This window comes from Hylobates moloch, unplaced genomic scaffold, assembly GCF_009828535.3.
Source record: "Hylobates moloch isolate HMO894 unplaced genomic scaffold, HMol_V3 SCAFFOLD_3, whole genome shotgun sequence".
NCBI lineage: Eukaryota > Metazoa > Chordata > Mammalia > Primates > Hylobatidae > Hylobates > Hylobates moloch.
In genome coordinates, this window is record NW_026652278.1 from 29489033 (window position 1) to 29504454 (window position 15422).

At 47.8% G+C, this 15422-nt stretch overlaps 1 protein-coding gene across 1 annotated transcript in view; it reads left to right on the plus strand.

Annotated features, from left to right (window-relative positions):
• Positions 1 to 15422, plus strand: part of COL17A1 (collagen type XVII alpha 1 chain) — a 50335-nt gene that overhangs the window by 12238 nt on the left and 22675 nt on the right. The window contains exons 9-21 of the mRNA XM_032178432.2: positions 4746 to 4904; positions 5523 to 5594; positions 7015 to 7086; positions 7871 to 7939; positions 9072 to 9233; positions 9628 to 9708; positions 11146 to 11190; positions 12159 to 12356; positions 13335 to 13556; positions 13935 to 13964; positions 14331 to 14357; positions 15220 to 15246; positions 15356 to 15418. Coding sequence (XP_032034323.1) covers positions 4746 to 4904; positions 5523 to 5594; positions 7015 to 7086; positions 7871 to 7939; positions 9072 to 9233; positions 9628 to 9708; positions 11146 to 11190; positions 12159 to 12356; positions 13335 to 13556; positions 13935 to 13964; positions 14331 to 14357; positions 15220 to 15246; positions 15356 to 15418 — 1227 coding nt within the window. The remainder of the gene's footprint in view (positions 1 to 4745; positions 4905 to 5522; positions 5595 to 7014; positions 7087 to 7870; positions 7940 to 9071; positions 9234 to 9627; positions 9709 to 11145; positions 11191 to 12158; positions 12357 to 13334; positions 13557 to 13934; positions 13965 to 14330; positions 14358 to 15219; positions 15247 to 15355; positions 15419 to 15422) is intronic.

Genomic DNA, 15422 nt, shown 5'->3' on the forward strand with positions numbered 1-15422 from the left:
CTATGGCTATCTCTGCTGGAAGCAAGAGGCTTTTTATTTTTATTTTTATTTTTATTTTTTGAGAGCGAGTTTCACTCTTGTTGCCCAGGGTGGAGTGCAATGGCGTGATCTCGGCTCACCACAACCTCCGCCTCCTGGGCTCAAGTGATTCTTCTGTCTCAGCTTCCCGAGTAGCTGGGATTACAGGCCTGCACCACCCCACCCAGCCAATTTTGTATTTTTAGTAGAGACGGGGTTTCTCCATGTTGGTCAGGCTGGTCTCGAACTCCCGACCTCAGGTGATCCGCCCACCTCAGCCTCCCAAAGTGCTGGGATCACAGGCGTGAGCCACCGCGCCCGGCGCAAGAGGCTTTTTAAAACTTGTTTGATCAGTTCCCTATATACGAATTCTTTCCCCCTGCTATTTATTGGGCCCCACTCTATCCAGATCTTTTTAAAGGTGTGTACTATTCCATAGGCATATTTGGAATTAGTATATACAGTGCCTTTTTGGCCTTCTAGAAGCTTTAGGGCCTGGTTAAGAGCATGTAATTTACAGGTTTGGGCTGACCAATTATTGGGTAATCTACCTTTTTCACATAAGGATTATTTGTTTCCATTAACGACAGCATAGCCATTGTGTTTTTTACCATTTATTACTTGGGATGACCCATTTACAGTCTCATCCTATCATGTAATGGGGTGGTTTAACTTTAGTTTGATATTAAGGTCTGGTTTAACTTTCGTTTGACATTCTATGATATCCAAACAGTTATGATTTGACGCCTCTTTATTCTCCTCTCCTTTTCATAAGAAGCTGGCTGGATTCAAGCAAATACATATTGTCAAGACTAAATTATCTTTTTCTAATAATATGGCTTCATATTTTAAAATTTGAGAATTAGTTTACCATCTCCCAACTCTTGGATTTAATAAATTCCTGACCTGATATGGAGTGCTCACTACCAGGGCCCTGCCAAAGATCAACTTCCAACTCCCCTCCACCAGCAGGGCCATGGCAGCCACTGCCGGCCTGCACCTTTGTCTCCCCATCTCCCGTCTTCCATGGCCTCTCTCTCTTTCTCTGTCTCTCTCTCTTCCTCTTGTACTCTTTTTTCCTTTTACATTATCTCTCTCCCCAGTTTCACCTTCTGTGTTTTTGATCTGTGTCTTTTCCAGTCTCTTTCTCGCTTCTTTTCTTTTTTTTTTTTTTTTTTTTATCTCTCTGTCTCTGTCATCCCTGTTTCCTCTTTCCCTCACACTCAGTTTCTTCCTCTTGCTCTGGGCGCCAGCGCACTCGCCATGTCAACAGCTTACTTACATTAGCTCTCTCACACTGTCCACCTTTATCTCGGCTGTTTGCTTGGGGTCTGCGGCTCCTGCCGCCCCCACACCTGCAGCTGCACAGCCGGCTCCCCCTTGCCTTCAGGGTCAGCAGCTTAACTCTTTCTCTCTCTGGGCACCAGTGTGAGCCGTGCCGTGGCTCCCCTCTGTCCGCCTGCAAGATGGACAGCTTTGGCTTTCTCTCTTTCTCTTTTTCCAATTTCGTTTCTTACTTTTTACAAAAACCTTCTAATTCCTTAATTGGCTTTTTATTCCATCCATCAATTTTTTTGCAACTTCTTAGTAATATCAGGCCAGCTTTTAGTCATAAAATTAACCTTTAAAAGGCCCTGCCCTACTAGGTCCTCTGGATCTAATCCTGATTTTTTTTTTTTTTATTTGATCACTGAGCCTCTGCAGAAATGCAGAGGGAGTCTCCTCTTTTACTTGTTGAAGCTCGAATGCTTTTGAGACATTCTGTGTCCTTGAAGTGGACTCTTTAATCCCTTTAATTATTCATTCCCTTAGGTCCTACATTTGGGCCCGATCTTTGGGGTTATTGTTATTCCATCTGGGATTTACATTTAGGAATTTCTGCTCAGCTGGTGGGACTCCTTGCCGGAGAGGATGCTGTCTCTCCCAAATGGTCATGGCTGCCCTTTTAATTATTCCCCTCTCTTTCCCAATAAACAGAATAGTCATGATTGACATCATCTTAGCCCAAGTACAAAAACTGGGTCCTAAAAATTGATCTGGCTGCTTTGCTAAACCGAGGAGATTTTCCAAGAGCGGTCTTATTTCCTATTTAAAATTCCTAACCTTAGTACTTATTAGAGGCACACTTACATATCCAACTTCTCCCTGTCCCATAGGGACTTCTCTAAGAGGGTACATATTAGACATCTGCTGTTTAGAAGGAATAGGGAAATTCTCAATGTCCTTCTTACATTGTTCTAATCCTTTCCTCAAGTTTGGATAAGGATTTATGGGAACATTGGATTTAGCTTCTTTTTTTTTTTTTGAGACGGAGTCTCACTGTCGCCCAGGCTGGAGTGCAATGTCGCGATCTCGGCTCACTGCCGGCTCCACCCCCCAGGGTTCACGCCATTCTCCTGCCTCAGCCTCCCGAGTAGCTGGGACTACAGGCGCCCGCCACCTCGCCCGGCTAATTTTTTGTATTTTTAGTAGAGACGGGGTTTCACTGTGTTAGCCAGGATGGTCTCGATCTCCTGACCTCGTGATCCGCCCGCCTCGGCCTCCCAAAGTGCTGGGATTACAGGCGTGAGCCACCGCCCCCGGCCAGGTTTAGCTTCTTTATGATCCCCAGATTACTCTTCCTCCAGCCTTACTGTTACCCCCTGATCTCCCTGTCCTCTACTTTGTGAGATATAAAGTGGAGGCAAGCGTGTTATGGGATCCCAGAGCTTTTTATTGGGCGAAGGCTTTTTACTATGCTCTTTTTTTTCCTCTTGAAGGGGGAGCATGGGGGTTAATTCACTAATTTAACAAAGAGCATAACCCATCTCCTCTTGTGAGGATGGGGTTTTATTATTCACATAGAGAATTAAAGCTTGGCATGTCCAATCCTCATCTGAGCCAAACTTAGGCCAAAAGACTGAAGGCTGACGAATGGGCTCTTTGGCCCAGATAAAACAGTAATACTTTATCATTTTTTGCTTTTCCTTGTCCCTGGTTCGAGGGTTAGCCCTTAAAAACCTGCAGCATTTTCCCTAATGGACTATTTGGGAGAATGTTAGAGGGTGTCTTTTTAGTTCCCTCTTTTGTTGGGCAGGGGCTTTAGGTGTTTGTTTAGGGTTGTCTTGCTGCATTTTGTTGCAGCCCACAATGCATTCAATCCTAGTTAGCTTAGGGGCTCTTCAAGCATTTGACTTATGACCTAAGTAGCTGGTCAAGCTGATAAGAACAGACAAAACGAGCTATTTTGCAGTCTAGTAAACTTTTACCTTAGACTAAATTTCTTTGGTCTGAGTGAGGGAAACTAAGTGCGGGGCACTGGTGGGGAAGGGGAGACCAATAAGCAGGCATTAGCTATCCAAGCAGGGGCCTAGCATATCCTGTTTCTTCTGTAGTTTGCTGACCTAAGCCGATTTAAGGTACTTTGTCTTGGAAATGGACCACTGTATACATTATTTCCTTCAGGAGGGAAGGCAACAAGGTGGCAGATCTATCCTGGCCTGGGGATTCAACCATGCCTTGGCAGGCCTTTCAGGCTTTGCCAGAGACCTTGAAAAGCACTGAGCATCTGCTCTTCAAGCAGTCAAAAATGTGGGCTGTATATTTCCCACCCCTGGCTGGTCACCCATACCATATGCATAGCCCAGCCCTAAATCCTAGAGATTCTCTCTCAGGACAGTATGTTGGCCAGATCCCCCAAATGAAGAATATTGGGGAAATTTGTAGACTTTTCATGTATTAATTCAGTGACTATTTATTAAATGTCTCCTCTATGCCAAGCACCAGGCATTGAGGAAAAGCAATGGACAAGAGAGACACAGTCACTGCCCTTGTGGACAGTGGGTCTCTGGAGGAAGTCAGAAAACCAACATGTCCCAGTCAAGTAGGATGAGCATTGTTCAGCAGTTCCATATTACATGTCCTCCAAGTGCAAGGTAGGTTCTGTGGAAGGCAGAAATATAAATTAGCAGAGCCGTGGAGGAAGGTGAGGGAAAAAGCCAGATCTACGATGATAGGAAACTTCCCTCCCATTCACTACTGGAGAAAAGCCTAGAGATTGTGATCTTTCTTGTTTTTCACCCTAAAACCAAAACATCAGGGCACTTTCTGACCTGCATGGCTGGCTCCCTCTCATAGACAAATAAGCAGAACTGGCCCCAAATATGAAGAAGCAGGAAAATCCCCTCTTGGGGGCACAGTGTCTGGCTGGTACATAGGAATGTTTAAGGAGGGTGGAACCAGAGAAAGCTGCCATGCATGCAGTGTGGCCCCAGACCAAGGGCTCCCCTGCCCAGGCATGCACCCTCCAATGGCCATGGTGCCTGGAATTCTACTGAAAGAAGTTCGTTTTGGGGTCTCATTTGTTGCTCCTGAAAGAACTCTTCCCTCAGTGTCTTTGAAGATGGAGGAGTCGGCAACAGGTGGAGAGGAATGCCATTGGTGGGACAGCCCACCAGGAGATGGGGAGCCAGATTTAGAAGGAGAAATGGGTGGACCCCAAGGCAAAATTTGGCTACCTCAAATTTTACCAGGAGCCAGCAAAAATTTCTAATCCAAGAGATAATGATTTCACCAGCTCTGAGATTTCAGATGGAAACTACCTCAGGTTCCTGGACTGAGAAATTTCCTGAAATGTGGGGCTTTCAATGCCCAAACAAGGAAGTCGCAGCGAAATGAAGTGACTAGATTCCCCAGCAGGGAATATTGGCTTGTCTCTCACTGGGGTGTGTACCTGTGTCTGTTTCCAGTGTCAGGCACCTACGATGCAACTATCCTGGATGCCAACCTTCCCTCCCATGTGTGGTCCTCCACCCTGCCCGCGGGGTCTTCCATGGGGACCTATCACAACAACATGACAACCCAGAGCTCGTCCCTCCTCAACACCAATGCCTACTCTGCGGGATCAGGTACCTGGCGGGCAGCCCACACCCTCTCTCACCCCTGAACTCGGCATGCCTCTATCCTGGAGCTGGATGACCCTCAGAATGTTTGCCACCCTCAAGGCCTCCTGGAGAGGCTTTCTGTGGCCAAACATCCCAGCAGATTCCCCCTGGAACTTCAGTTCAATTCAATCTAGAAGGTATTTCTTCTGGTGCGTCCCCTTTAGAATATATAGCACAGTGTATCAGGAAAACTGGAAAGGGCACTGAAAATGGATGTAGGAGATCTAGTTTCATTTCATATGAATTGACGGTGGGGCCTTGAATAAGTCATTTGACTTCTTTGAGCTTCAGGGACCATCTCTGTAAAGTGGGGTCACTCACAAGAGAGCCTTTGGCTGGACCCACTGTCCACTCCAGGTCTGACAGACCTGAGATCACCTGTTGGCTGTGACCCAAGGTGCAGTGCAGGCTAGTGTTTCATTCTCTGCTGCAAGGCAAGAGCCTGTTTTTCCTAGAAACAAAAATTTACCAAAATATAAAAATCCAATCCTGGCATTTCTTCTGGTGCTTCTGTGGATCCGAATCTCTATCCCTGGCTGGGCCAGATGTCCCTCTCACCAGCCTTCCTCCTTGCCCCCGCAGTCTTCGGAGTTCCAAATAACATGGCATCCTGCTCACCCACTTTGCACCCTGGACTCAGCACGTCCTCCTCAGGTCAGTGTCACCATCTTGAGATGACTTTTCCAGGCTATTTGCATAGAAGTGTTAGGATGCTTCACCCAAGGGCGTGAAGGACTTTCTTCCATGCATACTGCAGCCCAGAAGCAGATGCACAGGGTTGCACAGAGCCTGCCCTCAACCACAGGGAGAACTCAGACCCCAAGGGAAAAGTCTCAGGCGAGGGGACGTGAGCCCACATTGATGTGCGTATTCTAAGGTGGTGCCTTTATTTTCTGGAAGAGTTGGAGGATTGGAAATGAAGGGTCTAACGGAATCATAGTGTAGGACATTTTCAGGGTAAAGGCATTGTTAATTTAGAAGGATTTTATTTCAGATCTTTTAAAGAAAAATAGAATTTGTTGAGTAACTATTTTCAGATCTTTCTATAAATATAACACATAGTTTGTTGGAATAACTACATTGGGGTAAATAATGTTACTGCTTAGCTTCCAATGCAAACATACAACAATTTTAAAGAAATATTTATTTGCTATATTTCCACATACATGTTAATAGCCTGTATGTAAATATTACCAGCCTACATCTTTTCTTTTGAAAGGAGTCTGCCTTCTCCCTGTGATAATGTGACTAATAAATATAATGATGTGGGCCTTGTTTATTTACTTGACTGATATAGAGGCAAGTACAAGTTTTGCATTCAGATTTTCAGCACCTTCCACCAGTTGACTAGAGGCCCAACAAATCCAGAAGACATTGGCTACATGTTTTATTTCTTCTGCCTTTGCTATTTTGCCTTGCAAAGTCCTGATAAAAACCAGGTCCCAAGGGAAGGTGGGCTGATATCAGATCCTTGATACTGTGCCCCAAATAACAAAGCTGCTGGCCAGGAGGAATAAGCTTCTGCACATTGTTGAAAACAAACAAACGAACAAGCAATCAAATAAACAAGGGGGCTTCGAAATCATAGTGGAGGTGGGGGAGTTTTATGTGTTTGTGTCAGGAGAAGGAAGGGCTAACGGGAATACTAGGAGTTTGCCAAGTTAGTGCCTCTCAGCACCCTAGGTGTCTGTGTCCATATCCTAAGCTTACAGTTCCCACACTGTGCACCAAAGCACCCCAGGGTGTCACAGGAAACAGGGAACCCCTACGATATTTTTAAATTTTGAGAGATCTGTCAGCAACATCTGTCAGACCCTGTGCAAACTACTGCTTTTAACTTGGATGGACCTAACTACATGGTAAGTAGAACTGTTAGTAATTTTTGGCCTGGGGTAGGTAGGTGGGGGTATTAACAAATTTACTACGTTACAAAGAGTGTGGGAACCAAGGAAGTTTGAGAATCTGTCGGCAAAAGCATTGATCATGAAAGTGGTTTGGGACTCTGGGGGCCATCCTAAGCCAGGGGGCATCCCCTGTGCTCCCTGTACTCACCTGACCTTGGTTGCTTTCACAGTATTTGGCATGCAGAACAATCTGGCCCCCAGCTCGACTACCCTGTCCCATGGCACCACCACTACTTCCACAGGTCAGTAGGCTAGGGTTGGAGCTTAGGCGCTGGGAAGTGACACCTCTTTGCAGCTACAACTCACTGAATTAGGAGACCCAAAATGTCCCTGAAAATCAGTCGACCTTTCCCACCAAAGACACAACACTCCAGATATCAATCTTGATCATTAACTGGCTCAGACATGAGTCAAGCACACAGGGAAGGCTGTCCTGTCAACAGCGTCACCTTGTAAGGCATCACTTGTATGTTCCTGTGTCTCTCACAGCCAAACTGGTTAGGTTGGTGGTCTCGCCAGCTCACTGCTATCCTTGACAGCCCACTGTCACTGCAAATCAATCATCTGGTTGATTTTATGGTGCACCCCCTACAGGTTGCCACCGCTGTGCAAACCTAGGGGTGGCTGGGGACATGAAACCTAGGTCAGCCTTTGCCTCCAACTTGTCTGCTACTTAATTGGAGGAGAAAGTCTAACACACGTGAGACAATGAGAGGCTGTATAAGACAATGGGAATAAGTGATAGGCCGTGCAGAGCAGGTGTTAAGGGCTGTAGGAGTTCAGGAGAGAAGGAGATGCATGAGGGTCTAGGAGGACTTCCTGGAAGTAGCTAGAAGGATGAGGAGGATTATACCTAAGAACGTTCCATCTAAACCCTCATTACTGTCCCCATGGCTGGAGAGAGTTGATTCATCATCTGCTTCTCACTGGAGAGGGTCGGGGGTACCTCTCTGCCAGGGCTGACCAGGCTTCTCCTGAGTCACCTGGAACCACCGTCCCATGCTGACCCAGCTTCCTTTCTTGCAGCATATGGGGTGAAGAAAAACATGCCCCAGAGCCCTGCGACTGTGAACACTGGCGTTTCCACCTCTGCCGGTGAGTGCTGCTCCCAGCTGCCAGGGGTCAGGCTGGTGCACAGGCAGGATTACTCTGCAGTAATCCTGCCTGTGTATCCTTCCAATACACATGGTAGACTGGAAGAAGAAATAGGACCCATGAGTGGTCTTAGGTCTGCAAATGCAACTTGCCCCAAAGGCCTCTTGGATGTTTCCATGAGTGAATAAAGGTGAACATTCCCATGAATGTTCCTATCAGAAGGGGGCAGGAAGCTCCACCCTCCATACCTGCCTAGGGCCAGGCACTTGCACATTAGCCACGGCCCTTTACTGGAAGCCTTTGGCCTTCACCTGTTACATGCAGCTCATGTAACTGCTGGCACCCTCAGAAACTGCTGGCACCCTCCCTACTTTCTACAGAATCTATATCAACTTCGCCCACATATTTCAACATCATACAGTGAGCTATTTCCTCCATGTTCTAATCCTAGTGTGTTGTCTTCCATTCAACAATTCATTTATTGGAAAGCCTTTACTGAGCACCTTCTTTGTGTCAGATGGACAGTGTTCTAAGTGCTGACAGTACAGCAGTGAACACGACAGGATAGATTCCTGCCTTCACTAAGCTGATGTCAGTGGTGGAGGCAGACGACAAACACACAAAGTATGCAAGATAATTACAGAAAAGGATACAGATTATAAGGACAGCAATAAGTAATGTGGTAGAGACGGGAGTGTGTGTATGAGGGTGAAGTGCTTTAGATGGGGTAGTCAGCTAAAGCCTCCCCAAGAAGGCAGCTCTTAAGACCTGGAGGATAAAAATGAACCCAAGTTAGTTAAGGAAGGACTTGCCTGACTGGGGGACTTTTACCCATTCAATAAAGATCCTATAATCTCCAGGAGGGGAGGCAGCCCCCATAAACCAGCCATCCAGAGCTTCTGACATTGACTCAAACTCTTGGTGGCCAGGCCCAGCCAGGCATAGAGGGTGTCCTTGGTCCCCAAGATGCTTCATAGTAACACTGTCAGCAAGAACAGGAGACTCTCACACAGACCTGCTAATTTACCTCCCCTCCCCCCTCTCTTTCTTCTCCTTCCTCTTCTTGTCTTTTCTCCCCTCTCCCTTCTCCTAGCACATGTCCTTCCTTCTTACCCATTTTCTTCCTCCCCAGCCTGCACCACAAGTGCGCAGAGCGATGACCTTTTGCACAAGGACTGCAAGTTCCTGATCCTAGAGAAAGACAACACACCTGCCAAAAAGGAGATGGAGCTGCTGATCATGACCAAGGACAGCGGGAAGGTCTTCACGGCCTCCCCCGCCAGCATCGCTGCAAGTGCGTCAGATCCCGTGTGGCTTGGGTTTCAGAAGAAAGGCAAATAGTGTAGAAGACCAAATGTCTTAGCAAGGTGGTTTGGGACCCTATGAGTCATGAAACCACAGCCATCCCATTCTAATGAAAAGCACCTGTCTGAATAGTATGTTCCAGGGTCTGCCTTGAATGCAGATGAGCTGAGAAAATTCAGGCAAAGGGCTCTCAGAGACGCATTTGGGTGACAGCAAGTCTAACTGCAAACACAGATTGGGGAGATGAACCCCAGGAAAGAGGGGCTCTTCTTACCAGTCTAACCTAGACCTTCCCAAGCAGGGTAGTGGGCAAGGGTGGGGGGAACATAGGGCAGAGTTGAGAGGTTGAGAATATGCCAGGTTATAATGGGTTCTGTGCATAGCTTCTTTTTCAGAAGACACCCTAAAAAAAGAAAAGCAAGCTGCCTACAATGCTGACTCAGGCCTAAAAGCCGAAGCTAATGGTAAGAACAAATATGATTGTTGTCCACCTTGACTTCAGCCAGGCCACATTTCATTTCATTGTCTTCGGAGACCTTGCTACTCAAAGTGTGGTCCACGGGCCAGCAGCATCGGCCACACCTGCGAGTGTGTTAGAAAAGCAGGGTCCCAGCTCTAGCTCAGATCTACTGAGTCAGAAGCTGCGTTTCAACAAGCTTCCCAGGTGATTCGCATGTGCATTATTGAAGCAAAAGCCTGCCTCTGCCATGTCTACGATGGCATTTGTTTTCTCATCTTACTTGTTCTCCATAATCTTCAGAACTAATAGAAAAATGCTTTGCAAAGCACTTGTTAGCTTTATTTTTTTTCTTCCCAAATATCTGCGTTCTTTGTCCGATAACCACATTTCTTCACAATGCCCTATAGGACTCTCTCCAAATCACTGACTTCAGGGAGGTCAGTAAGATGTTAAATCATAGAACATTTTTAAATAAATGCCAATCAAATCAGTTACCACTTTAACAAGGTGAGAGATTGGAACCTGACTGTAAGTCTTTAAAGTTAGCAGTTCCTGACATTTCAGGGGTAGGTCTAGGGCTGTGGAGTCAAAAGATCCTTTTCAGAATCTGATGAAAGGTGTGAACAAATTGCCCAGTAAATTCTACACATGCCCACAAACACTCAACTTTCTTTTTTTTTTTTTTTTTTTTTTGAGACGAGTCTCGCTCTGTTGCCCAGGCTGGAGTGCAATGGCATGGTCTCAGCTCACTGCAAGTTCTGCCTCCCAGGGTTCAAACGATTCTCCTGCCTCAGCCTCCCAAGTAGCTGGGACTACAGGCATGGGCCACCATACCCAGCTAATTTTTTTGTATTTTTAGTAGAGATGGGGTTTCACTATGTTGGCCAGGCTGGTCTGAACTCCTGACCTCATGATCTGCCTGCCTCGGCCTCCCAAAGTCCTGGGATTACAGGCGTGAACCACCGCGCCCGGCCTAAACACACACTCTACTTTCAAATAGCATCACGGACTCAGGAACAATCCTTCTCCAAGCTCATCCTTCTCATTCCCAATACCTTCTACCCCAGGTCAGGAATTTGTGTTCAGAGTCCCTTAACCAAGAAATCAGAGTCATTTCTCACAGCCACACTTACTGTTTGAATGCAAGCGGCACCCGTAACTTGGTGTTCCAAAAATGTTTTGAGGTGTAAAGGTTTAAGGTCATAAGAGAATTAAAACATAGTGCTTTCTTCCACCATTAATTGTTTGCCAAGCCATGTCTTCATGGATGTAATGATCACAATTATCAGATTAGTGAGGACTGAGCTGCTGGATGTTCCTGCACGTTGTCGAAAGCAAGTTTATTAAGAAAGTAAAGGAATAAAAAAATGGCTCCTCCATAGGCAGAGCAGCTAGCTCCTCCAGTTTAAAAGCTCAGGTCAACCTGTGTTTGTCCTTTCAGGAGACCTGACGACTGTGTCCACAAAGGGCAAGACCACCACTGCAGGTGGGTGAGAACCGCGAACCCTGTAGTGACAGGATCCAGTGGGGCTCCTTATGGCTAATGGACCAGATGACGGTCCCTTGCCCGGAAGCAGTGCACAGAAGCCACCAGACTCTAAAGAGTTTCTCTAAAGGCTCAGACGGGAGCAGGGTGGGGGTCAGGGGAGTGGCAGGCTGTGGGTCAGAGGTGGCTGCAGAAGAAGTTTAGCTCAGGGGATGAAGCTAACAGGCCTCCCGACCCCAGCTGCCCCTAATTAACACTTGTTAATTAGGTTGTCTTCTAACACAACAAGGTGACTGTGTCTTCACACAGCAGCTCAAGAAGAGACTAAGCCATGCACGCCTCCAGCCCCTTAGCCTTTCCTCATTTCCTTCCACCGCCTTGTGATAGAAGCAGGTCAAGTCTTACCACCCCATTTTAGGGAACTAAAAACACTTTTCATTACAAAAAACATTGTTTTAATTCACTAGGCACCGCTGAAGAGCCGAGTATAATTCTAGGTGCCGTGAGGATGAAAGAAAGCACTGTGTGAACTGAGGCATGGAGATGGGAATGCTTTCGGTTCGGGCCCAGTCAGATGCAGATCAACGCTATATTCAAAATAAAGATGTTTAAGCCTCGTGCTGTGCTGCTAACTCCTCTACTATTTTACATGCCTTGTCCCATTTCATTCAACAGCCTTCCCAGGAAGTAGGCAATCTTTTAACCCCATGTTATAAAAATAGAAACAAAGGTGAAGTGACCTTCTCAGGGTCACACAGCTGGAGCCAGGATTGCCAGACTTCTGGTCAGCACCAGCCAGGCCCTGTGCTCAGTCCAGGAGCCAGCCCTGTCCCGCGTGGAACAGCACAGGAACTTGAAAGCCCCCAATCACAGTCACTCAGGCCAGAAAGTCACCAAAAGTCAGAGAATCTGGAGGGAAAAGGCAGGAGCCGCCTGCATTTGCTTCATTTTCCCTGTCTCTTTCACAGATATCCACAGCTACGGCAGCGGTGGTGGTGGTGGCAGTGGAGGAGGTGGCGGTGTTGGTGGCGCTGGCGGCGGCCCTTGGGGAGCAGCGCCAGCCTGGTGCCCCTGCGGCTCCTGCTGCAGCTGGTGGAAGTGGCTGCTGGGCCTGCTGCTCACCTGGCTGCTACTCCTGGGGCTGCTCTTCGGCCTCATTGCTCTGGGTATGTGGCAAAGGCAGCAGGGCAGCCTGTGTGGTAGGAGGAAGGCTGGCCCCACTGCCTGTCAGAAGGGCAGGAATCTGTGAATGGGCCCACGTGTTAGGGGGCGAGGGGACCTGAATGCTTTGGTGCAGACCCTTGTTACCGCAGATGAGGAAACAGAGGCCCCAGGAGGTACCTGGCCAAGGACATGCTGCCACTTAGTGGTGGAGCTGAATTTGGATGCAGCACCTGATGCCGAGCCCCACCCTTGCTGCACTGTAGCAGCACTCTAAGCACCTGGCTGCCCTTAGTAACAAGGTCAAGACTTTCTTAGCCTTTTTGACTTTTGCTGTTTCCAGGCAGCCATATCTATTTCTTTTCTTTTTTTTCTTTTTCTTTCTTTCTTTTTTTTTTTTTTTTTTTGAGACGGAGTCTCGCTCTTGCCCAGGCTGGAGTGCAGTGGTGCAGTCTCGGTTCACTGCAACCTCCGCCTCCTGAGTTCAAGCAATTCTCCTGCCTCAGCCTCCTGAGTACCTGGGACTACAGGAGCATGTCACCATGCCTGGCTAATTTTTTGTATTTTTAGTAGAGATGGGGTTTCACCGTGTTAGCCAGGATGGTCTCGATTTCCTGACCTTGTGATCTGTCCCCCTTGGCCTCCCAAAGTGCTGGGATTACAGGTGTGAGCCACTGCGCCCAGCCAGCCATATCTAATTCTATCAGCTCTCACACCACCTCACAGGAAGGGTGAGGACAAGCTTTGTCACCCAGCTCAGATGAGAAGACTGACTCCCAGGCCAGGTTTCTTTAAGGCTCTGCTGTGATGCTGAGCAGGTAATGCTGCTGGTGGCCACGGCAGATTATCTCTGCATGAGTATTCTAGCGTGAAGAAGCCACCACAGGCCCCAGTCCCTTGTGTCAGGCTCCCCACGAGGAGCAAGTGTATGGAAGGCAAAGGACCGGGCCCTCAGTGACGCAGTGTGTGTCTGTTTGTTGCAGCGGAGGAGGTGAGGAAGCTGAAGGCTCGTGTGGATGAGCTGGAGAGGTTCAGGAGGAGCATGCTGCCCCATGGGGACGGCATGGCTAGAATCCAAAAGGACCGCCTCCAGGGCATGGCACCTGCGGCGGGAGCAGACCTGGACAAAATTGGGCTGCACGGTGACAGCCAGGAGGAGCTCTGGATGTTCGTGAGGGAGAAGCTAATGATGGAACAGGAAAATGGTGAGAGCATCGCCAGGCACAGGGCCAGCTCCCCTGAGTCCCTTTCTTCTTTGCATCTATGTGGTAATGTGTGCGTGTGCTGTGGGCACCATCATCCAGCCCACTCTCAGCCTCTCTCCTCCTCTGATCCTCTCAATAGCCCTGAGAGGTTGGTGGGACCAAGACTGTGGTCCCACTTTACTCCTGGGAAAACTGAGTTCTGGCAACAAGAATTGCCCAAGATCACTGGACTAGTCAAATTTAGAATCTGATCTCTAGTCTTTGCCTCAGTTTCTTCTTCCCATACCATGATCCCCTTATTGTGTTTGTGTGTATGTGTGTGTGGGGGGCGGGGGACAGGAGATATGAAGCTGACTCAGGGTTTGCTTTTTCTTGCAGGAAATCTCCGAGGAAGCCCTGGCCCTAAAGGTATTGCCATGGATTGAATCTTGTCTCTGATTCATTTCCTGCAGTTGGAAGTGAGTTTTCTGGGTGGATTAGAAACCTTTTTCTTTGTTCTAAATGGAAGGATGAAGAGCTGAATGATCTTGTGGTACCTGTTGGGAGGGTTGAGATTTGGTTTTAGAGTCAGAATATCTTAGATAAGGCAGCATCTAAGAGAAGCCCAGCAATGAGCCCAAATGACATAGACTCTGGGACTGGGAAGGACTCGCCGCATGTCGCCTCACCTTGAAATACAGGTTACGTCTTGTCAAATGGTTTTAAAATACAAGGCAGAGTATGGCCTTTGGGTTCTTGCCCCATCTCACTGTTTTCCTATCTTTCTGGTTTCAGGTGACATGGGAAGTCCAGGCCCTAAAGGTAATTATAACATGGGCATTTTTACCTTAAAATATTAGCAAGTGTTAATTGTTTCAAACAATCAGCAAGTGTCAGAAAACCCACCTTGCACTCCAAGAAGTAATTTGACAACAGATGGGACAGGTGTGTGAGGAGGAGAGGTTTCCAATCCTAGGGACCTTTGGCTGGACACAGAGCAGTTCTCCTTGGTCCAGCTGACCGGGGTTGGTGAGCTTCCACGTGCACAGGAATCTCCAAAAGAGTTTGGGCCGCATTTCCTGAGCCTCTGACTCAGGCGGTACGGATGTGGGCAGGAGTCTTTATCTTAGTCATCCTCAGTGATTCTGCAGCCAGAAGAATACTGAGCACCATGTTCAAGATGACAGGATCCCACCTCTCTCCAGCTCCCCCCTCACTTCCTAGGCAACCCCAGGGCAGGAAGTCAGCTCCTCCACTTTGGGGCCCTCGAGTCTCTTCTTTCCCTTCAGATCCTTGCCACCCACACCCTCGCATATACCTGGGTCATTGTCCCAGCCCTCCTTCCCCAAGGCTCCAGCCTGCACACCCCTCCTGACCATGTTAGGGGTGGGGACTGATACTGCCAGAGTACCTGAACCTGCAGCTGTCAGATAAAATACAGGACTCCCAGTTAACTGCAGATAAACAACAAATAATTTTTCACTATAACTTGTCGCAAATATTTCATGGGACATACTTATAACTAAAACTATGTGTTGTTTATCTGCAATTCAAATGTAACTGGACATCTGCATTTTTATTTGCTAAGTTTGGCAACCCTGCCCGAATCCCACTAGTGACTTCTTTGGGGAATTGGGCACAGTCCTCTGGCTGACCACTCTCTCTTTTGCCTTTGTTCCTGCAGGAGATCGAGGGTTCCCTGGGACTCCAGGTATGTACTCTCTGATGACCTCCAGGCCTGCCGGTGTTGCAGCTGCTCAATCCTAGCTGATGGCTCCTGGGAGGAAAACAGGGGCTGAGATATCCTTGTGTGTCCACAGGTATCCCTGGGCTCTTGGGCCACCCAGGTCCAGAAGGACCGAAGGGTCAAAAAGGCAGCATGGGTAA